This window comes from Rhinatrema bivittatum, chromosome 16, assembly GCF_901001135.1.
Source record: "Rhinatrema bivittatum chromosome 16, aRhiBiv1.1, whole genome shotgun sequence".
In the NCBI taxonomy this organism is placed as follows: domain Eukaryota; kingdom Metazoa; phylum Chordata; class Amphibia; order Gymnophiona; family Rhinatrematidae; genus Rhinatrema; species Rhinatrema bivittatum.
In genome coordinates, this window is record NC_042630.1 from 38,236,183 (window position 1) to 38,260,149 (window position 23,967).

The 23,967-nt window shown below is 49.2% G+C and overlaps 1 protein-coding gene across 1 annotated transcript; it reads right to left on the reverse strand.

Moving 5' to 3' along the window:
* Nucleotides 1-9,669: 9,669 nt before the first annotated feature.
* Nucleotides 9,670-22,651, reverse strand: UFC1 (ubiquitin-fold modifier conjugating enzyme 1). Its single transcript, XM_029580367.1, has 6 exons — nucleotides 22,489-22,651; nucleotides 14,182-14,249; nucleotides 13,531-13,594; nucleotides 12,212-12,288; nucleotides 10,961-11,051; nucleotides 9,670-10,865 (listed from the first exon to the last, which is right to left on the reverse strand). Exons 1-6 carry the CDS (start codon nucleotides 22,609-22,611, stop codon nucleotides 10,794-10,796), a joined length of 495 nt encoding a protein of 164 aa, XP_029436227.1. The 5' UTR covers nucleotides 22,612-22,651; the 3' UTR covers nucleotides 9,670-10,793.
* Nucleotides 22,652-23,967: the final 1,316 nt, after the last annotated feature.

A 23,967-nucleotide genomic window follows, 5' to 3' on the forward strand; every position in this document is an offset into this window, starting at 1 on the left:
CAGTTATTTTTTACTCTATTTTATCATCTATTATTAGCTAAATAAGTTGTTCTTGATACCATATGTAACTGTTCTAATGTTTTATGGAATTCAGCTATTATATTGTTATATGTACACGCAACTGCGTATTTTTGTTCTATGTGCACCGACGTGATATCTTTGATGAGCGGCGGTATATAAAAACCAATAAATAAATAAATAATAAATAAATAAAAATGATAAAGAGGATGGAACAGCTCAATCAAGCTGGGGAATTTATCACCAAAGGGTGGGAACAATTCAGGTCAACACTTTCTGACTATATGTTAAAGGAGCTTGTTCTCTCTGAACCAAAGAAAATGGAAAAAGAGCAAAGCATTCTGGATATTCTTCTATATGTGCTGGGACTAAGAAACACAGACCTGCCCGAAAGAATGCCTAGGCTGTAAAACAGATCCTTGGCATTGTCGCCACTCTGTCTGCTTGAAACAAGGAGCTTTGGTACGGATTAGAGGACTCATCACTAATGCCATTTTGAGACTATGCAAGCTTTCTATGCCAACATGAACTCTTCATGTCTATTAAAAAGTGTGAAACTCCCACTCAAGAGAGTTATGCTTGGTCCTCATCCATATGCACTGACTGTGCAAGCATTATGCAATTCACTTTTATAACAGTGAAATAAAGGAACTGGGGATCCCGGTCATCAAGGAGCCTGTAGGGAGATATCCCATGTTTTACCACTGAAAGCAGCAAATATGAATCATAACCACCAAGAAATATGCAGTCAAATACTGACTGGCCACAAAAGCACTCTCTAAGTGGAAAAACGAGAGACCTTGCCCTGATACACTGAAGGGCAAGGTTTAAATACAAAAAAAGAAGACAGGACAATAAAGCAACTAAAGCTCATAAGCAGGAGTCAGGGACCAGCCAAGCAAGTCCAGAGGTCAGAAAAACCCCACCCTTGGAAGAGGGGGGGGCAGTCTGAGACAGAGAAAAACACTCTGGCATAACAGCTTGGCATACAGACATGGCAGCCCCCCCCCCAAGAAATGGGGAGGGGAAAAAAAGACCTGCAACATAGCAGGACTCCCCCCCCACCAAGAAACGGGGAGGGGGTAAGACCTGCAATGGAGAAAAGACCCTCCACTCACCTTATGATTATGCATGAGCTTATGTATATTTATCAGCTGGAAAGTATAAGAAAGGTGGGCAAATAAGGAGAAAAAAGGGCCCTGGAAGAGAGACCCTTAAGGAGAAACCAGAAGAGTGACCTGGAAAGTAAGAGCAAAAGGACTAGCACTCCCTGCTATCAAGTAGGGAGAAGACTAGGTGTGGCCAGGAGACCAGAGAGAGAGGAGACGCCCTGACGAGAGCCGATGGTGAGCAGGCTGAGATGACGGGGAGCCAAGAGTAGCCTGACAGCTCTGCCAGTACAGGAAGGGACCCAGAAGCAAGCCCCCAGACAGCCAGTAGCTCTGCCAGAACCTGTCCCAGAGTCAAGGCTCCTCATCTGCCCCCATTCTCCAGCTGGAGCCTGCTTCAGAGGTAAACAGGGGAGATCACCTGAAGTTGGGACCAGGGGTAAAGTCAGTTAGTCAAAAGTATTATTAATATAATTATTTATATTAATATATTAATATTACATTAAGCAGGCTAAGGTTTATGGCATGTGTGTGAACTCACCCATGGTTCAGAACTTTCTTTAGGATAAACTGGTGCTTAATAGCCAGGATGTTAGAGACTTACTATTGTTATCTTCTAAATGCTAAATCCTGCCAAACCTGATAAATAAAAGTCTACTTCTGAGGAGAACGCGTTGTCTTTTTCCTGAGCTTAGGATTGCGAAGTAAGATGGGAGGGCAACTGAAAGAGTCTTGTAGCAGACAGATCCCTGCGCCCCTAAACTTGTTTACAAGCCGGCCATCAAAAGGGCTTCCACCGAATAACCAAGACATCTTCTTCGGACCAGAAGAAACTAACTTAAGATGTCTGAAGTTACTCTTAGGTTGGGGAAGATAGCCTGGGATTATTCTGAATTAAATCTGTGCAAAGTCATGGTTAATAATCTATTGTGCTACTTTGGAAACTGCCTCTATCTAAATCACTAAAACAATTGTTTTAGCAATTAAAATGTAATTGATTGATATCTCAATAAAATCTGTTAGACAAGCTGAATGAGTGCTTGTTCTGATTAAAACAAACAGACTATAGCATGAGTAATTAAAAAAGTCATAAATACTGGACTCTGTACAGTTGGAGGGGTTACATTACCTACAGAAGGATGTGATCAAGGTAGGCTTTAGAATGGGCTTGGACAAGTCCCCTGGAAGAAAAGTCCGTAACACATTATTAGCCAGGTAGACTTGGAAAAGCCAATGCTTATACCCGGGAGCGAACAAAGTCGAGATCTACTCTTTGGGTTCTGCTGGATATTTCCTAATGATCTAAACTGGCCACTGGCAGAGACCGAATGCTGAGCTTGATGGACCTTGCTCTGACCCAGCAGGGCACCTCTTATGTCGTCAATAATATGAAATTTCTGTTAGAATTACCTTTGGTCCATTGTATATAAGTTTCTGAATTATGTAGGAAGTTCCTACCTAGAAGAGATGACAGGATCTCCCACCTGCTTCTAGATGTGAAATTGCAAGCGACAGGAAAAGTCCTCAAGATCTGAGGGAGAAAATACTGCGGAAAGGGAGATGGGGAAACTTTAGAAATGGAGAAACTAACTTTCTAAAAGCTCCGGCTGTCTTACAAATTTATGCTGGTATGGGGGGGCGACTGCTGGATTTATTTATTTATTTAACCGTCTTTTATATACTGGGGCACGTTAAAAACATCATCCCGGTTCACAATGTAACGTAACGTAGGATTATTGGAAGGACAGAAAAATGTAGGTCTCAGATGTCCAAAAACAAAAGCTGGTGTGAAGAGCTTGGTTTTCAATGTAATGCTGTCTGTCTCTCTTTTGGCTCTATTAAAATATTTTGATTTCTCTCCGGCCCCTGGACTGTGAGAGAAGAGTATTATTGTATTATTGAGAAAATAAGGATCTGAAAAAAAAGAACGCAAAGAGGGGAGCTGGGGACCTCACAGTATGGGGGTCCCCTGTGCACTTGAAAAACCTCCATCTCCTCCTTAGAATGGATTTAATGTAGGCTTGGGTCATTTCATATAATGCTGATTTGTATGTGCGGGTATATATATATATATATACATATACATACACACACACATATATACATACATACACACACACACACACATATATATATATATATATATATATATATATATATAAAGTGAGAGCATACTACAATTATCTATGCAATCTGACATGGGTATAAAGAACCTTGCTAAAGCAGAGTTAAGAGCATAAGAAGTGCCGACCGTCCCTCAAAACAAGCAGCCTTTCTCCGACCGTGGCCAATCTGAATCACTTGATAGTACCCAGGCGAGCCTAAGGGGGAGATCCCTTTCCCCACTGCACGGGAAAGGTGATGATCTCCAGCCCTGGCTGGCTAATAATCGTTTTCATCTTTTATGTATTCATTTTACATTAAAAACTTCAAAAAAGCTTACACTGTCCCCCCAAAGCAAATAAAAATGAGGAAATAAACCTTTCGCCATGCAAATCAAAATTTAAAACCAGAATTTCAGAGGAATAATTAAAACATAATTCAAAGAATTCTAGAAAGAAAGAAAGAATTTCAAGCAAGGCAATGCATAACTAAATTAACGAAAACTATGCAAGATGATATTACGGACATAGGACCCAGGGGCTCAAGTCTGACCATTGTACAAACTTATCGGTCAAAAAGAATTAACTGGGCCAGTTCAAAAAACATATAGGAGACATCCTTATAATCTAATAAAACGTTTTCAAGGAAATTAAACAAAAACCAGGCTCCTATGTAAAACCCTAGGTCTCATTAACAGGAACTATCTGTCTTTTCTGCGTCATTTTGGAAACGCCAGGAAAAACTCAAATTTTACAAACAAAAAAAAAAAGCTTACTTTGCCGTTTAAAGACTCGCTTTAGTAGCTGAGCTCTATCCGAGTCTAAAACAAAAGGCGGCAATAAGCAAGTCTGTAAAAATGGCTGAGTTCATCATTGGAAACGAAGGACGCCTTGGTCCTCCCGGGCTCGGCTTCCTTAGAGACAGGAGGGACACAGACTGCACTGGAACTTTGAGGACCTTTCAAACATTGCTGCAGCTGATGCCATTTAGGAACATTTATAAAAATGCAGATTGTGGTGTCACAGGTTCTTTATTTTCCATTTGAACCCATAACAGATTGTTGCACTGCTGCCATTTGATCAGTTCCAGTTGTAATACCAATCACTGTTCAGTAACCCCTTTGAAGCTTTCCATATCCTGATTTATTTTTACATACATGGAATTCTTCTCTGCTACCAAAGCTATTGGGGACATAATACTTCCCCCAAACCCTCAATAGCTTCCAATGTAAAGAGAGTTTCCTCAAGCTAAGCTCGCCATGATCCTCAGCCCCAGAAGGGGCTATAGGTACCCGATCTTGCAGTGAAGATGCTCTGGGAACATTCTCCTGTTCCCCTACTCCTCCAGGCATCCCCGCGTTCACCACGTTCAAAGCTGCTGGTCCCTGCCTTCCAGCAGAATGCCCTGCACCCATGGCTACGCCGCCATCATCTGAATACGAGGATCCCTGAAATGGACCGGAGACCTGACCTGGTGGATTGCTGACTGGCACAGAGCCTTGGATTTCGCCTGAATTAGCCAATTGTCCAGGTAAGGATGTACTAGTGAGCCTTCCCTCCTGAGATGCGCTGCAACCACGACCATCACCTTGGAGAACGTCCTGAGTGCCGTGGCGAGACCGAAAGGCAGAGCCCGGAACTGATAAGTGTTTTCCCAGAATACAGAACCTGAGGAACTTCTGATGCGCTGACCAAATACCAATATGGAGATAGGCTTCCGTGAAATCCAGAGAAGCCAGGAACTCCCCTTGCTGTACCTAGGCGATGACTGATTGAAGGGTCTCCATTCGGAAACGAGGTACCCGAAGGCACCTGTTTACTCTTTTTAGATCCAAGATTGGTCTAAAAGTCCCTTCCTTTTTTGGGACTACGAAGTAAATGGAATAACGACCCCTTCGTTGTTCCGCGGACAGAACCGGTGTGATAGCCCCCCCAAGGCCAGTAGGCGCTGTAGTATATCTAGCACCGCCTATCGCTTCTCGCGGTACACGCAGGGAGATATCAGGAATTTGTCCCGAGGGCACTGTACAAAATCTAAAGCGTAACCTTGACTTATCACAGTGAGGACCACTGGTCCGACGTTATCTTGGTCCATTCCTCGAAGAAGAGCGAGAGTCTAGCTCCCACGATTGGTACGTGATGGGCGAGCGGTCCCGAGGAATGAACCGGCAGTATCTCATTGAGAGGCCTTGGCCCCTGCCGCCGCCTGCAGGGTACCTGGTTTGCCAAAACGTCTGCCGCAAAAGGACCGAGATCACGACTGTTGTCTGTTGGAACTTGTGCGAAAGTATGACCCGGACGATCGCGCCGGCCTAGGTCGTTTACCACTACGGAACCGTGACCGAGCCGCAAAAGACCCTCTTGACCTGGGCTTGTCCTCCAGTAGTTTATGAACTTTGTTCTCTTCCAGGGACTGGATCATGTCCTCCAATTCCTTGCCGAATAACAGCTTCCCTTTGAAAAGAAGCGAGCCAAGATGGGCCTTGGACAACACATCCGCAGCCCAATTCCGAAGCCAAAGGAGCCGCCACGCGGCTACTGCGGAAACCATGGATCTGGCTGAAGTGCGCAGGTCATAAAGAGCATCAGCGCTATAGGCGATGGCCGCCTCCAGCCGATTCGCCTGGGTAGCCTCCTCCACCAAGAGGTCAGAATTGGCTTGGCGTTGCTGTGCCCATTGAAGACTGGCACGTAATGCAAAATTACTGCACATCGCTGCCCAGACCCCCAGCGCTGAGACTTCAAACACCTTCTTGAGCTGCAGCTCTAGCTTTCTGTCCTGTAAATCCTTGAGGGCCATTGCTCCCGTAACAGGGATCGTGGACTTCTTAGTAACAGCCAATACTGCTGCATCCACCTTAGGGACACGTAGCAGCTCTAAAGCGCCCTCCGGAATGGAATATAACTTGTCCATAGCCTTACTCACCTTTAGTCCCAAATCTGGGGTGTCCCATTCTCTGAACAGAAGATCCTTCGCTGAGAAATGAAATGGGAAGGAAACCGTAGGACCTCTGAGACCTAATAAGACAAGTTCCATAGCTCCCAGCCGGGACTCCACCGGCGGCATTTCAAGGCCTAGCTCCTGTAGGATGGCTGGAATAAGTGGAGACAGCTTATCCTTCTTGAAGAGATGAACCACCTTTGGATCATCCCCTTCCATCGCCTGAGATCCCCTGCCTAAAATAAACTGGTGGGGGATCTGCATCACCCAGGGGCTTAACCGACGGATCTTGCTCATCCTGAGAAGTAAAGTCTGTATCAGTCTCCACCGGTATGGACCGTAAGGGCCTCTTACCCCTATTTGGGTCAGGACCCCCCTGAGGACCTGTCCCTCTTCCTAGTCCCCTGGGCATGTGGCGGCAGCAAAGGCTTCTCAGAGACTTGCTTCTTTCCTAGCTTTTTTCTCTGAAGGCCTTGTGCATCAATAACACAAATTCAGAGGAAAAGGAAGATTCTGACGAGGAATCAGTAGCCCTCTCAGGGCTCTCCTCGTGAACGGGAGAGGCTGCACCCGTAGGAGAACCCCCCCCCTCGGCAGGAATCTGTGGTGGAGAGCGCGAGTGGGATAAGATTCCCTCCCCCATCGCCACCCACGTGGCCTCCCGAAATGTGCTCAAACTGGCTTCCATTCCCACGCTTAGAGGGAACGGGTCTTCTGACAAGCCACTCGTCCCTGCACGCGCTGCGGAACGCAAAGCTCAACCGCGACCCCCTCCCGGAGTGAAACGGAGGATCCTTCGTCCCCCCTGCACGCAATCGGAACAGAGGCTGTCCCTCAACAAACGCGCGCACAAGCCACATGCGCGGCAGGAAGAGCCCCGAGGCATCGCAGGCCCACCAAAAAAGGAACACAACGGCAAAGTAAAATAAATCGGCCGCTCAGCCCCCCCGATAACCCCCACTAAGTTTCAGAGAGCCGGCGCACAAGAAAAAATAAACAGTTGTTTTTTTTTTTAAAAGCTATACCAACTTGCTGTGCGCTGTCCCCGGTTCTGGAAGACAGGTCTTGCTCCTGTGGGGATGAGTGAGCTGGGCTCCCCGGTATCGCCCCTGAGCTGCTGTAAACTGAAGGATCAGGGTCCTCGACCTTTAGCAGCAGCCTCAACCAGAGGGGATGGTCTTCTCAGGACCTAGCAACCCCCTGGGAGGCTCACAGAACCACTGATGGGGACGGGACTTACAGCTAATTAAAACTTTTTTTTTTTTTAAACTTAAGGAAACAGCTAACCAAAAGCTCAAACCCTGACTATACTCCTGCACTATCAAACCTGCAGCAACCAGGGAAACAGAAGAGACTGCGGGTTTTGCACCTCCGCCATCTGCTGGAGACAGAGTAAGACTGAGGGAGTGTGGGTGGCACCTTGGTATATATGCCAGGGTTGTTTGAAAAAACTTCTCTGTCTCCATCTGCTGGAGGGGAGGCAAAACCCAGGTGTCTGGACTGATCCTGGTACGTATAGGGAAGGGGCTATAGGTACCCGATCTTGCGGTAAAGATCCTCCGGGAACATTCTCCTGTTCCCCGACTCCTCCAGGCTTCCCAGCATTCACCACGTTCAAAGCTGCTGGTCCCTGCCTCCCAGCGGAATGCCCTGCACCCATGGCCACGCTGCCATCATCTGAATACGAGGATCCCTGAAATGGACTGGAGACCTGAGCAGTAGCAGCATCTGCAGGAGGTTCTCATCACAGGGCGCCATGACACACAGGCTAAGAATTGTTAATGGACTTCTCCTCCAGAAACTTGTCCAAATCTTTTTTTTTTAACCCAGCTATACTGCTAACCTTGCTCTTGCCAACAAATTCTGCCGCTTGAATTGGTTTAATTCAAATCTTTTCATTAACCAACAAATCCCCTAGTCCTACTACCACTGGAAAGAATAGGGAAACTGTCCCCTATTAACCTGTTTCATCCCACTCATGATTTTTATCAACATCCTACCTTGCCCCCTCTCACTCATCTTTTCTCCAAGCTAAAAAGAGCCACCACCTGTTTAGCCCTCACTTCATAAAGGCACCAGATCCATCCCCTTTACCTTTTACCCTTCTCAGTGACTCTTCTAGTTCCAATCTACCTTTTCTGAGCTGGGGGGACCAGAACTGCACACAATACTCAAGGTGTAGCAGCTCCATCCATCTAAACAGAGGCACTATGATATTCTCTGTTTTAGTCCTGAGATTGACTTTTACTGCACACCAAACTAATAATGTCAACATATTGATTACAAGGTCCTTCTCCTGGGTAGTAACTTCTTATGTGGACCCCAGCACTGAGCTTGCAATACACCCAAAGTGGCAACTGGTACTCTGAAGAATCCAGTCCAAGTGGTTTTCTCCTGTGTCTGTGCACTAGTAATCGACCCTGTAGAGGTTTCAGAGTTAAACTTACCAAATGCACTGATCTCTACCAGCATGGAGCTATTTGTATATTAGTCACCACCCAGCGACCGCCAGCGGGTGGAAGCACTGGCTTTTAAACATCAAATTATCCCAAACAAACAGAACATGGAAACCCACGCACACGCAGGTGGGGGGGGGGGGGGGGGGCATGACACAGCCATCACTGTCCTCCCACTGGTTAGAGGAGGAGGCAAGGAACTCAGTCACACACCTCCCCCCCTCCCCCCACCACCACCATACACGATAGCCTGGTTTCTTTCAGAGAAGAATTTGGGGGGCCCTGATAAGAGATACGGTATTTCAGAGAAGCTGGCGCTAAAACAGTGTACATGGACTGCATGCACCTTGCCACTTGTGTGCTCCGGCCAGTCCAGGCAGTAACGGATTAATGCATTTAAGCACAAGATTATATATAAAAGAGGCCGTCATTGCTGTGTGGACCCCAGAACTGCTGTATAATGTGAGAGAGGATGAGGATCATCGATGCAGAGCGTTTCTCAAGGCTGTTGTCCAATGTGAGAGGGATTATTGTAGGAAGGATGAGGATTATCAGTACTGTAGTGTTCCTCAGCACTGCTCTGTAATGCAAGCGAAAGAAAAAAAAAAAAAAGAGAGGACTTGATACTATGTGCCTGCTTAATTGAAAGAGAAACGATCCGGGTTTTCAGCAACCCTTCTTCAGGCAGGTATGAAAAACTGACATTCGAGGATGAAAAGCCACAAGGAGCCCTACCCAACAGCCATGCCTGCTGCTTTGGTGTTGGGCTGTGCCGGCAGGCGAGATCCCTTGGCCCAAGAGATTTCAGGTGGTCTCCCCCCCCCCCCCCCCCCCCATGGTGCCATTCATGCTAGTAGCACCATGAAGTTTGAGCACCAACCGGCTGTCAGAGGTTGGTCACAGAGTCGAGGGCCAAGCCCTCCCTGGTCACTGAAACTGTTCTATTCCCCTCCCCCTCAGTCAGACTGGGGACCAGTACCCTATCTACACCAGCAAAAAAACCCCCACCTCCTCCTCTGTAAATCAGAATTAGGCGTAGAGGGCATTGTGCAGTTTCATTTATTTATAAGGCTGTTCCAGCCTTAACTTCTATTACTCACAGGACTTTCGACAAGACAAAAAAAAAAAAAAACTACAAATCAACTTTGCTCTAAGCAATGGGAAAACTGAACTGGACAGATGTGACAGAGATTCACTCTCCCTGAAAAGAAAGTGAAGCAGTCGCTGTATTAGCAAAAATATTTGCAGATGATTCTGTTATCCGTTATGACAAGAATAATTAAAACCCCCTTTTTTTTGGTTCTAATACTTATTTAAATCTTGAAGATATTCTAAAGCTCCTCTTACAATGCCGCTCTCACCATTATGAAGCAAAGTGAGCTGGAGGGTGCTGCTGAGCTGCTCATCATCTGTATCCCCATTCAGGCATCAGCTGAGACCAGGACTCAGGGAAAGGGATACTTCCATGTCAGTGGCATGGCCTAAGTAAAACACAGACCTTTTCTTTCTATGTGTACATCACAAAGGTTAAGCAAAGCAGCCAAAGACCAGGAAAGAGGACATTATGAGGAGTTTGCACAGCTCGTGCTGTTACTTGCAGCCCTACAATAATGGAGCATGATTGCCATTTTAGTCCACTTGATTACAAAGCAGTAAACATCACGAAGATCTGCAGGTGATACCTTTTTATTAGACTAATCTCATACATTTCTGACTAGTTTTTCTAGATAGACAGAAATGTATTAAGTTAGCCCAGTAAAAAGGTATCACTTAGAATGTTAATTTTTTACTACAAGAGAATCCTTAAGAAATATCCACCTGCAATCTCCCTCTTGGCCACACGATGACGCCATTGCTCCACAGATGACAGATCAGCAGACAGCCATGTCCTAAAGATAAGCGAAGTCATGCTGTCTGGAGAGAGGGAGCAGCGGAGGACTCTGCTAAGGGAGAATAAAACAGACAAGCAGATTTATTTAACTCTTTTTCACCATGGAAACTTTACAATCCGATATAACTTGAGGGGACGATCCTGGTGCTGGGACTTGCAGATGGAGGTCCATAAGAGCTGACAGGATGAGCACAAGACCAAACCGGTGGTACAAAAATCCCCAGGGCGGTAACAATGTTTGCTCCGTTCCTCTCAGGTCCTTCTCCCGAGGCAGCCTCATTTTTCTTTGTGCTCAATCAGACCCTTGGCGATGAGGTCCGGAATCTCCACCGCCAGCCACGGACCCAGCTGCGGGGAAGAAAGGACAAGCAGGAAAGTCTTGCCACCTGACAAAGAGCGTGGCTCAGGTTAGACCCTCCCCTCGGGAAACTGCTGCTACTCACCCCGAGTGCCATGAGGTGCGCCAGCCCGAACTTGGGAACATTCCTGGCCCAGAGGGGCTTAAAGTGATCCGTCAGACAGATCTTCCCGCCTCTGCCAAAAGAGGAGACAGAAGTGCAATCAGAAGCTGGTTTACTCCTGTGCCATAAACCCCCCCCCCCCGGGAGGGCCACCCGGTCTTTTTCTGCCGTCATGTTTCTACGAGAGGGGAAAGAAAGATGAACTGAAAGAAAAAGGGACACAGAAAGAATAAAGTGAATTACAGATAACGGTTGATGGATTTATTGCTTGAAGGTACGGTCTGTGATATTCTGCGGCTAGTGTCTGTTCGGTTTCTATATTTATGAACGTGTGATGTAAACCGTATTACAACAGTTGTAGGATTGGTTCTACGTTATCTCATCCGCCTTGGCCAACCCCTTCTGGAAATGCAGAAGAATAAAAGTTCCGCTTGAGAGAAAGAGGGGCGACAGGCAGAAAGAGTTAAAAGACAAAAAGGAAAAGGGGAGAAGAGATGAGGAGAGATCCCCCCCCCCTCCAAGGAGGAGTGGAGAGGAAGAGAGGAAAGCGAGAAGCCCAAGGCCAGAGAAAAAGTGAACAAGCTTCTGTAAAGGATTGCACGAGAGGCTACGGGCCTAGGAACTAGAGAAAAGGTCTTTAAAAAAAAAAAAAGGAGAAAAAAAAATTTTAAGATGGGTGACAGGAACGTGAAATGCTAGCAAAAAAAATGGAGAGAAAAGGAATGGGTTATTGAAAGGTGTCAAAATAGTCAATCATCAACATAAACTCCCACGGAGAACAAATCAATCAATGGTATTAATAGTGACCACAACCGGAATTAAAAAATGGACCACGGTGGAACGGATGAAAGAGTGGACGACGCTATAGTGTGTCAGATTAATCCCCTACGCAGAATCTTCGAAACACGGCATGTATCGGGACTCTTGGGATTACTATTTGGATAGCAGCGACTAAAAGTTAAATTGCTTTTCAATGTTTATGTGCATTTAAAAATATTTTTAAAAAAATCTTGAACTTTGAGGACCGATGACTATTTTTCAAGCAATGGTGGTCTTTTTGACCGGGAGTGCTTAGTATGATGGTCCATTTTTAATTCTGGTTATGGACTCTATTAATATTATTGAAAGGGGCAGCAGGAGAGTCTGCGAAGGCTGGTCACACACTGGGAGACGGAGGAAACGGGTGTGCGTACACATCTGCCATCACGTGGAGAAGCCGCCCCCTTGCTCTACCTGTACATTTTGGCTGTTTTCCCGTCCAGCTCTGGAATGGCCACCTCTGGAGCAGTGGAAGGGTAGGTGACTGGAATCTGTGGTGGAAAAAGACCAGCACTTATCACTGCCCAGCAAGCAGATAGCAACTCTCTCATGCATGCTCTCTCCCCAGAGTAAGAAGGGGCTCACCGAGTACCTTCAAAAAGACTCCTTTTATTATTTATGGAACAATGCCCCTCTCTTCCCCTTTCCCACACCAAGGAAAGTCAGAACTCAGCCTGACAGTGGTACACCTTGCTTTTCAATCTAACACTCAAAAGTCCAAAGCAGGAAGAAGACCTCATCACTGGAGTCAGTTCTTGTGCCTGTTCCCCCATACCCCCCAGGGACAGCCATGATTGGTGTGTGTCACACAGAATGAATGTGATGTCGCCTGTGACACCATAACCAATAGCAACTAATCAGATCCAGCAAGCGAGAGGACTTTTGTGACTCCTGCTAACATGGCTGCTTTCAGGAGCTCAGAGGAAACGGAGAACAGCTACTTAAAAGACTTGCAAAATTGAAGCTTTTAAAAAAAAGTGTTTCTGGTAGCAAAAAAGATTTGTAATCAGTCAACCTGTAGTTGTCAGAAAAAAAAAAATCATTACGATTCCTTTTGAATTTTCTTTATTTTCTGAAGAGACATTGAAAGCTTCCACTGTTATACATGCAGGCCAGTCAGAAGGGCTGATATACTGATCAAGATGCAGGTATGCTGAGAAGATTTTTAAAACTCTAAGGGCCTCAGCCGGAAGAGAAGAATCACTGGGGAAGAAGCAGCGGCAGCAGTAGCACAGCTGTTACACACTTCAGGGGGTGTCCAAACAGATAAAAATTGAAAAAAGGTTTGATTTGGGGATTGTTTTTTGGGGGGGTTTTTTTGGATTGGCAATTTCCTCCTGCTCTTCTGGGCTTCCAGCTCAATCAGAACCAGCCTCTTTTGGCTACAGTTTCACGAGCCTCCATTCACAGCTACCCAGGATTCTCCCCCCCACATACACACGCTTCTTATATCCTCTCCCAACTTAATCCAGTCACTGCAATGGTAAAGTGGACTCCGATTCTGGCCAGTAGGTGTCACCGTTGCATAAGACTGGGACTCCCTCACACCAGGGGCTGTGAGCACGGTCTCCATGGCATCCCCAGCCTCCGGTGGCCCAGGAATCAAACCCAGGTCCTCTGCACGGCAGTGCACAGCACTCGCCATCAAGCCGGCCAAGATAAGATTTTGAGTTTTGCTGTTAACATTGGGGGGGGGGGGGGGGGAAGAGGAGGGAGGGAACTCCACCACTTACATCAAATTCAATATCAAACTCATATTTGAGGAGTTCATGAATGTACCAACATTTCCCGAACCACCTGGAAGAGGGAGACAGAACAAAAAGGGAACACGTGATTTCTTCAGGCTTAAGTTCATGAACCAATGCCCCTTTACGGATGCCGGCTGTGAGACACAGGATCTGGCATATTTGCTCATTACTGTTGTGTTCTTTAATCCAAGACCGTGAGGGCTGATGAAAGGGTAGATCAGGTGCTGCTTTTCCCCACAGCCCCCTGGGCTGCATGCAGCAGCAGAAAGATGCTAATTTGAGTGACAGAGATGGCTCAGCAGGAGGAGGCCAAATCCTCCAGCCTCTGTCTGACTGTCTACGCCATGCTACTGATACACCACAACTGTCAAGAAATATCAACCCTGGTCCTCTAGCACTGGAATAGGCAGCTCCGGTCCTGGAGTGTAAAATATCCACACTGATCATATGTAGGAGGTATATCTCATGTGTATTCACTGTGGATATCCTAAACACCAAGTCTGTTTGTGGCACTCCTGGACTGGAGATACCCACGTCTGTTCTAGCATCCTCTACTTATTATGAACTTTTTGCATGAACCAGATAGTGAGCGGCCCAGCCTCCCAATAACGTCCCCCTGGGCATTTGGTCACATACCTGCTGCCTTCCTTGTTGGACTCCAGTCTGAACCAGTCATTGTCTGCGCTCTTATTGTTCTCCACGTACTGGGAAGAGAAGGAGCAGGCCGCGGTCAGCATTATCCAACCCCCAGCTGTCTACTGCCCAAGAGAACCACCACCCCATGCTTAGGCAGGAGCAGCACCTCCACGCATTCAGGACTGCAAATGAGCCCTATTCTCATTCCAGTGAGTCGGGATATGCAAACATCTCCTATTTTGGTAGCCTTGGATAGCTATAAATGGAGTCCGGCTGTGGAAGTGGGCAATGGAGAGGTGTGAGGTCTGCCAACTGGCTCCATGTCATAAAGAACAGGCTGATCAGTCCTAGTTTTGTACCATTTCATGCATGGATTTATAGTTCCAATTTTCTTGGAGGAAGTGAAAGGGAAAATCAGAACTACGAGTCCACTGTAAGGACATTGAGAAGATTTCATAGATTACTTCGCATTTTATCTTTTCCCTAAGGGACGTTCACACTCTATAGCAGATCTTAGTGTTATTCTGAAAAAGGCAAACATTTCCTTCAATATCCTTGTAAACAATATGATGGAGATATTGAAGGAACCCCGAGGCACTCAACTAATCCCCTTTTCCTTCCTCTGAGTGAAAAGAAAATTATTACTTACCTGCTAATTTTCGTTCCTGTAGTACCATGGATCAGTCCAGACCGTGGGTTATGTCCCCAATCCAGCAGATGGAGTCAGCCCAAAGCTTCGAGGGGGCGTCACCATAAGTACTACTACCCCCTCTGCAGGAGTTCAGTATCGAGAATATCAAAGCCCGAGTAAACAGAAAACCCCTGAATTGGATCAAGTTTAAACAAGACGGCAACAATGAGCCGCTGAATTTAGAACAGAGAGAACTGTACCATCCCACCAACGGATGGGAGGTCACAACTCGTGTCGACCCCCAAGAAAAACAGTCACGGACAGTGAAACGGGGAACACGTGAAAGAACATAGTAGGAGAAGGAGAAGAAGACACTACCATATAACAGGCAGCCGAGCAGGAGTAGAACCCAAATGCGGTGGGCGTCTGGACTGATCCATGGTACTACAGGAACGAAAATTAGCAGGTAAGTAATAATTTTCTTTTCCCTGTACGTACCTGGATCAGTCCAGACCGTGGGATGTACCCAAGCTTCCCTAACCCGGGTGGGATTCTGCGAGGCCTGCTCGTAGAACCTGTTCGCCAAAGTGTCCATGGACGGACGAGGCGAGGTGTAGCCTGTAGTGTCTCGAGAACGTGTGTAACGATTTCCAGGTGGCCGCTCTACAGATTTCTTGCGAAGATACCGATCGACTCTCCGCCCAGGAGGCCGCCTGAGAGCGTGTAGAATGCGCCACAATACCGGGTGGAGGAGTCCGCCCCGTCCCGATGTAGGAAGCGGCAATGCCGGCCTTCAGCCATCTGGCAATAGTCATCTTCGAGGCCTGGGATCCCTTCCGGGGACCAGACCAAAGGACGAAGAGATGGTCCGAAGTCCGAAAGTCATTCGTAGCCTCCAGGTAGACCCGCAGAGTGCGCTTGACGTCGAGGAGACGAAGAGCCCGCGGCTCAGACGAAGAGAAAGAAGGCAATTCCACCGTCTGATTCACATGGAAGGCGGACACCACCTTCGGGAGGAAGGAAGGCACCGTACGAAGTGAAACGCCCGAATCGGAGAACCGGAGATAAGGTTCCCGGCAGGACAGAGCCTGCAGCTCCGAAATACGCCGAGCGGAGCATATAGCCACCAGGAACATCGCCTTGAGAGTGAGGTCCTTGATCGTCGCACTCCTCAGTGGTTCAAAAGGAGGTCCCGACATGGAACGTAGTACCAGATTGAGGCTCCAAGAGGGACAAGGATCCCGCAATGGGGGCCGCAAGTGCTTGACACCCTTGAGAAAACGGCCGATGTCCGGGTGCTGTAACAGAGATCCTCCTCCCCGCAGGAGGGAGCCAAGAGCGGCCACTTGAACTCGAAGTGAGTTGTAAGCGAGCCCCTTTTCCACTCCCGCCTGTAGGAACTGGAGAATCTGCGGGACAGACGCCTCCGTGGGTCTTGTGTTCCGGTCGGTACACCACAGTTCGAACACCTTCCAGACTCGCACATAGGCCACCGACGTCGAAGTCTTCCGAGACCGCAGCAGCGTTGATACTACCGCCTCCGGGTACCCCCGTCGGCGGAGGTGGCGCCTCTCAAAAGCCAGGCCGCAAGACAGAAGAGTTCTGCCTGGTCGAAAAATACCGGTCCCTGGTGTAGGAGGCGGGGAAGATGTCCCAGCCGGATGGGTCCGTCGATTACCAGGTGGAGGAGATCCGCAAACCAAGGTCGTCTTGGCCACTCTGGCGCGACGAAGATCACAGGCCCCTGATGAACCTCTATCCGTCGGAGTAGTCTTCCCACCAACGGCCAAGGGGGAAACGCGTATAGGAGCAGATCGGCCGGCCACGGGAGCGCGAGAGCATCTACGCCCTCCGCCCCCCGTTCTCTCCGGCGACTGAAGAAGCGAGGCGCTTTGGTGTTCTGGACGGACGCCATGAGATCCAGGTGGGGGGAGCCCCACCGCCGGACGAGCAGTTGCATGGCCGTGTCGGAGAGAGACCACTCTCCGGGATCCAGCCGCTGGCGACTGAGGAAGTCCGCCTGGACGTTGTCCACGCCTGCGATGTGCGAGGCCGCCAGGCGGCGCAGATGCCGCTCCGCCCACTGCATCAGCATCGCTGCCTCGAGCGCGACCTGCGGACTGCGAGTGCCGCCCTGACGGTTGATGTAGGCTACCGTAGTCGCGTTGTCCAATAAGATTCTGACTTCCCGATTTCGAAGGAGCGGCAGGAATTGGAGAAGCGCCAATCTGACCGCTCTGGTCTCCAGACGATTGATGGACCACTTTGATTCCTCCGCGGACCACGTCCCCTGCGTGGCGCTTCGGTCGCAGACGGCTCCCCAGCCTACGAGACTGGCGTCGGTGGTCACCACCACCCAATTTGGTAGGTCGAGGGACACGCCGCGAGCCAGATTCTCCGGGACCATCCACCAGGCCAAGCTGTTTCTGGCAAACTGGGGCAGCGGAAGTATCACTTGGTAGTCCTGCGAGAGTGGTTTCCAACGGGATAGAAGCGCTCTTTGTAGAGGGCGGAGGTGCGCAAATGCCCAAGGCACCATGTCGATGGTGGAGCCCATCACCCCCAGGAGCTGAAGATAGTTCCAGGAGGAGGGAGCTGGTAATGCAGAGAATCGCTGTATGTGTTCCCGTAGGGCGTGCGCCTTGTCCTGCCGTAGAAAAACCGCGCCCAGACGGGTGTCGAAGGTCGCCCCCAAGAAATCCAAGCGCTGCGAGGGCACGAGGGAGCTCTTGGAGAAGTTCACCACCCATCCCAGGGACTGCAGAAACTGTATCACCCTGGCTACTGCCGCCTGTCCCTGTGGAAAAGACTTCGCTCGTATGAGCCAATCGTCCAAGTAAGGATGTACTAGAATCCCTTCCTTCCGGAGGGCAGCCGCCACAACTACCATGATCTTGGTAAAGGTGCGCGGGGCCGTTGCTAATCCGAACGGAAGCGCCACAAACTGGAAAGGCTGATCCAGGATCTTGAACCGTAGCAGACAATGATGCTCCTGGCGAATGGGAATGTGAAGGTAGGCCTCCGTCAGGTCCAAGGAGGCCAGAAACTCCCCTCGATGTACCGCCGCGATCACCGAACGTAGCGTTTCCATGCGGAACCGGACCACCCGAAGGGATCTGTTGACTTCCTTCAAGTCCAGGATGGGGCGGAAGGAACCGTCTTTCTTCGGTACGACGAAGTAGATGGAATAATGGCCCGAGCCCACCTCTCCGGAGGGTACGGGCGTAATGGCGCCTATCTCCCACAGTCTGTCCAGGGTCAGCTGCACCGCCCTTCGCTTGATGGCCGAGCCGCAGGGAGAGAAGATGAACCGTCCCTTCGGAGGGCGGGCAAATTCCAACGCGTAGCCGTGTCCTACGGTGTCCAAAACCCACTGATCCGAGGTGATCCGTGCCCACTCCTCGTAAAAGAACGCCAGCCGTCCCCCGATCTTGGGAACGGCGGAGTGGGCGAGCTGAACATCATTGAGAGGATTTGGGCGAGGGCTGTCCCGCCGTGGAAGTGGCCCGCGCTGGGCGGCGCCCGCGAAAGGAACGGGACCAGGGCTGAGCCCTGGAGGGAGGAGGCCGGGATACCGCCGGCCTGTAACTCCTGTAGCGTCTTTGCGCCCTGGCTCTGGTCCGGGAGGACGAGAACGCCCTGGTGGAGCGATATCTGTCTTCCGGCAGGCGATGGACCGCGTTTTCCCCCAGCGACTTGATTATCTGGTCCAGCTCCTCTCCGAACAGGAACTTACCCCTGAAAGGCAGGGAACCCAGGCTCGACTTGGAGGACGTGTCCGCCGCCCAGTTGCGGAGCCATAGGAGTCGACGCGCCGCCACTGCCGAGGCCATGGAGCGGGCGAGGACCCTGAATAGATCGTAGGAGGCATCAGCCCCGTATGCCACTGCGGCTTCGAGTCGGTCCGCCTGGGCGGCCTCCTCGGGAGGCAGCACCTGAGAAGTGAGCAGTAGCTGTACCCAGAGAAGACTAGCCCGCTGGGCAAGAGAGCTACACATTGCCGCCCGCAGTCCCACTGCGGAGACCTCGAAGACCCACTTGAGGAATACTTCTAACTTGCGATCCTGCGTATCCCGCAGCGCCGCTCCACCCGTCACCAGAATGGTCGTCCTCTTCGTGACCGCCGTCACTGCGGAGTCCACCCTGGGTACCTTGATGAGATCCAGAAAATCTTCCGGCAGCGGGTACAGCCTTTCCATGGCTCTGCTGCCCTTTAGCGCAGCTTCTGGGGAATCCCATTCCCTAGTAAGAAGTTGCAGGAATGACTCGTGGATGGGAAACGCCCGCGCCCGCGGGCGCAGCGCCGCCAGGACCGGGTCCCCCTTCTTCGAAGAAGTAACGACAGCGGGCGCGACGGGAGCTGGCGGGTCCGGCGAGGGATCGAGGTCCAACCCCTGAATGATTTGTGGGATTAGGTCATCCAGCTCTTCCCGCTGGAAGAGGCGCAGCGTGCGTGGATCCTCTCCCGCTGAAGTAGAATCCCCTTGTCCCGAAACGGCAGGGTCCGATCCCGGGGAAACTGGGTCCGAGCCAGCCCCCCCCGAACCCACAGGGAGCCGGACGTGTGCGGGGAGCTGTGGGGCCCCCACGCCCCCCGGAGGGGGGGGGGCCGAGGAGAGGGACGAAGGTCGCGGTAGTTTGGGGGGCGGAGGCCCCGTGGGAGCTGCCAGCTCCTGCAGGTACACTGTGTGCATCAGACGAATAAATTCTGGGGAGAACCCCGGCCTACTCGGGGGAATCTCCGCGGGGGGGGGGGGGGGGGGGGGGTCCCGGAGGGCCCTGCTCCTGTGAGTCCAGCTCCGGATCTTCCTCCGGCAGCAAGTTCGGGGGAGAGTCCCCTGAAGCCTCCCCATCCCCCAGCGCTGTCCGATCTCCCTCGCGGCGCAGCACGTGCAAAATGGCCGCCGTTCCCGCCAGGAATGGGGGAGGGGCCGGCCCACGCCGCCCGGGCAAGGCTAGCACCGCTGGAAAACGAGTGCGGGGCCCGGACGTGCCTTCCCCCCCTGGGAGGCACCTAGCACAGATGCCCTCCCTGGAAATGCGCGAACCGGGCTCGCCGCAGGCCGAGCAACGCGACGGCCGCGGCATAGCAGGCGCTCAGAAAAACCACCCACGGCAGCTAAAATCACTCGGTGAGCCTCGGGGCGGAAGGGGGGGGGCCCGCGAAACGGCACGCCGCTGCGGGGGGGCCCGGACGGCCTGCACAACCCGCCGAGAAAAACAAGCGGCGCCGCGGGGGGGCCTGTCCTGGCCTCGCAACCCGCTGAGATCACTCACCCTGCTCCCTGCAGCCCACGAGGCGCGTGCAAGATGGCCGCGGGAGCGAGGGAAATCGCTGGCAGGCCGGGCACACCGGCAGTCTCAATCAGCAAGCTGAAAATAAAACTACAGCCCAGAAAACCAAGAAAAACAACTTACCCCGGCAAGAACACAGGCTCGCGCTGAGGAAACAAAGGAGACAGAGAGGCAGCACAAGGAAGGAGCCCCGCCTCCCCAATTAATCAATTTATCTTTTTTTTTTTTTTTTTTTAAATACAACTTGATCCAAGACAAGACAGAGACAGAGAAGAAAGTTCCAACCAAGGGAAAACAGAATAGGATATAGGAAATCGGGAGCAAGCCCAGATTCCCCTACTCGCATCTGCTGGAGTCAGAAGATACTGAACTCCTGCAGAGGGGGTAGTAGTACTTATGGTGACGCCCCCTCGAAGCTTTGGGCTGACTCCATCTGCTGGATTGGGGACATAACCCACGGTCTGGACTGATCCAGGTACGTACAGGGAACTCCATATACCACTACTCTGTTTATCACTCAACCAGTTTCTAATTCAGTCCATCATCTTGGAACCCAGCACTAGGCTGCTTAGCTTGTTTATGTTGGACAGTATCAAAAGACTTTGTTGAAATCCAAATAAACCACATCCAACACATACCTTGATCTAATTCTTCAGTCACTCAGTGAAAGAAATTGATTAGATTTGTTTGACATATGACACAGTGAGGCAGCCCAACAACATCGGGCACTTAATCACACAAACTGTGTAAAAAAAAGAACAAAAAAATGGAAAAACTTCGCCTTGAAACTAAGAACACAGAGCGGACTACACAGTGGGGAAGAACTCCGCCCACTCCTGACGTCACCTCAGCGTCGAGCCGGTAAACGGCGCCTTCCAACAGGCGTTGCGCGCCGAAGGGGCGCGACAAAGGGGCTTTCCCCTTTGTGCTAACCGTAGGGCTAATGTTAAAATATTTGTTTTACATGTTTTCATTATAAAGTTAACACTTTATTACTGTTGTTTAAATTTTTACTCAGTTTACAATTATTAACTACAGAAGTTCAATGTATTAGACTAAGGAATTCTATTTCCTGTTTATAATGTTTCAATGTAAACCGGTTTGATATGCATTTTATGCAGGAAAATCGGTATATAAAAAATTTAAATAAATAAATAAATAAATATCTCAGGTCCTGCAACCTGCTGAATTCTATATACTTTAATATTCTTTTCTTCAGTAGAGTCTCCATTAATTTTCCCACATTGAGGTAACTTGTCTGTAATTTCCTACTTCCTGTCTGTTACTACTTTTATAAAGGAAGACAACATGCATCTATCCACCATTCTGCAGTCTCTTGGAACCAAATATCTACTGAACAGGTCCTAGGCAGACCCTCTGAGTTCCCATCCAGCCCCATTGCTCACTTTCAGTTTAGCAAATTCCACACAAGCACTGCCTTTCATTAACAGTGTCACATCTCTCCCAGTATCATATGTCCATTTGCCAACAACCGGCAGTCTTTTTCCAAACCCTTCTTCAGTGTATAACAAATAGAAGTATTTGATTAGCATTTATACTTTTTTCCTCATCGCCCTCTTCTTTTTCTCTGCTAAATTTTACAATACCACTTGTATCCAGAATGGTAATGAACCAAAGAAGACATATTGTAATATGGTTTTATATATCGTTGTATATTGTATAGTTTCATGAGGTTGTATGGGAAGATCAATTTTATCCTATGTATGTTATTAGGCGTACCACAGCATGCATTGCCTGTGGGCTTTGACTGCAAAAAAGTGTGAGTACACAAACTAAACAAAAATTAGCTTGGCTAAGGAGTTATATCCTATAAGCAGTCAAGCTTCTATGGCTGGCAGTTGGGATAGATCCTTAGTACTGTGAACAGAACTGGGCAGACCGGATGGGCCAGCTGGCTTTTGCCGCTATTTACTCTTGTTACCGTGAAAAAGTGCAAAACTAGCGCTGCACCAAACTGCCCCTTTCGACATGGAACCCTAGGAAATAAACAGCGACAGTCAAAGGGGGTAGAAGGGGGGAAGGAGCCAAGAAGTAGTGCATTCAAGTGGCCTAGTACGTCAACCACGCGTTATCCAACAGGTACAGGTCCCAGAGCAAGGGTTTCTACCAGGTGGTCGCCCGCAAAGGAACAGGGTCACACGTCGGCCATAGCCAGGCAGAACCCATAGTCTTGCACAGAAGAATCATACACCTGAACCCAACCCAAACAAAAGCCACCCCCCCCCCCCCATAAAGAAATGGAAATCCCACAGCACCCGGAAACACCTGCCGGAAGGAAATACCGCACGGATACATTTCGGTGTGACGCGCGATATGCAAAAGTGCCGGGAGCCCGCCGCCGAGGCTCTCTTTCCCCTGACCTTGATGAGCGCTTGGTACTCTTCCTTCAGTCGCTGCACCCATAACTCCTTGTCGCGCGGGCCCGCGTTCGTCTTCAATATCGGGATCTGGGCCACGACTCGCCGCGTCGCCTCCTCCGCCATGTCGGCTCAAGAAAAGCCGGACCGGAAACGGAAATGACTAAACACTACTTCGTCTAGGTTTGAGGGAAGGGCGGCCATCTTTAGTGAGGGCATTATTTATCCTGAAATAGTTCGTTTTGTGTAGCAAAACTGAAATGCCAGAACTTGATTAAACATTGTTCTAACCTTTTTGAACCAGGTATTTTCATTTCCTCCTGTTTGGTTTTCATTTAGCCTCCCTTCCTATCATTTCTCCTTCCCCAAACTGACCTCGTTCTCTCTACAATCCCCAGCCCATCTACTGCAGCTACAATCTACATTCAGTTCTCCCCTCTTCATCTCATTGTTCATTCCATTCCCCTCCTCTTCCCCAATTCCAAACGTCCAGTCATGTTCCCTCACTTCCATTGCACATTCTCCCGTATTGTTTTACTTATTTGGATGTTAAGGTATCTAATCATAAAATAAGTCGTTGTAAGCTTAATTATGACCCTTTATTAGCAGCCATCCATAAACGATCTCAGGGTTTAGATGGATCTGTTCATTTCATGGTCAGGTCAAATCTTATCAAGTTGTGTGTATTTTACCCAACCTCATATTGTAGGAGTCCTGAATCCTGCCTAGCACCAGATATCTTGGCTGGACATTCCTGTTTAACTGAGCCAGCACTGAACTGTACTGCCATCTAGTGGGCCTTTTTAATCATGTACTGTATTAATAAGATGCTTGCAGCTGTAACCTGCCTGCCTTAAGTTTCGTTTTTGTTACATACCAGTTAGTTTCATTTCTGCTTTCTGAGTGTGATATACTCTGACTGTAAGCTACGCCTCTTTACCAGCATTACTGTATAAAAGTCAGCTCCCTAGGGGGAGTGGCATGCAGTTTTTCTGAGCACCAGCCAGGACTGCATCATTGCTAGCAAATAAAGTCTATCTTTTACGGACCAGTTGTTGTCTGGGGTGTTTGTTCTGACGGTAACAATATACCTATCTCAATACTTTGGTTAGCTCTGCAAAGGTTTTTGTTTCCTTAAATGGATAGCTGGGCAGCTTTATTGGGTACAGCAAAGTGACACATCAACCTTACTGTTGTAACGGGAATAGTCCAACCATTCCATAAACTCTTTCAGACTAGTCAGAGATGGACATATAAACCCTTAAGGCTAGTAACAGCAAACAGACTACAATTAAAACTCGCACAAGTTTGGACATCCAGTAAACAGGCAACAAACCAACAACATGTACAAAACATGTTACTCAAGCATCATCTAATATACAAGCCAATACAGAAAGAAACGCGGGCGAGCGCCCACTTTCCCGGCACGCAGGATCCAGTAAAGAAAAATATGCTAATTAGGGCCCGCAGTAAAAGGAGCGG

What these genes read in the sequence shown, in the direction of transcription:
- UFC1 (XM_029580367.1), bottom strand. Translation starts at nt 22,611, where the DNA reads ATGGCGGAGGAGGCGACGCGGCGAGTCGTGGCCCAGATCCCGATATTG. An exon ending in AGTTTGATATTGAATTTGAT is followed by an intron (nt 12,289 to 13,530) that starts GTAAGTGGTGGA and finishes TTTCCACCACAG; the next exon opens with ATTCCAGTCACCTACCCTTC. An exon ending in AAAACAGCCAAAATGTACAG is followed by an intron (nt 11,052 to 12,211) that starts GTAGAGCAAGGG and finishes CTCTTTTGGCAG; the next exon opens with AGGCGGGAAGATCTGTCTGA.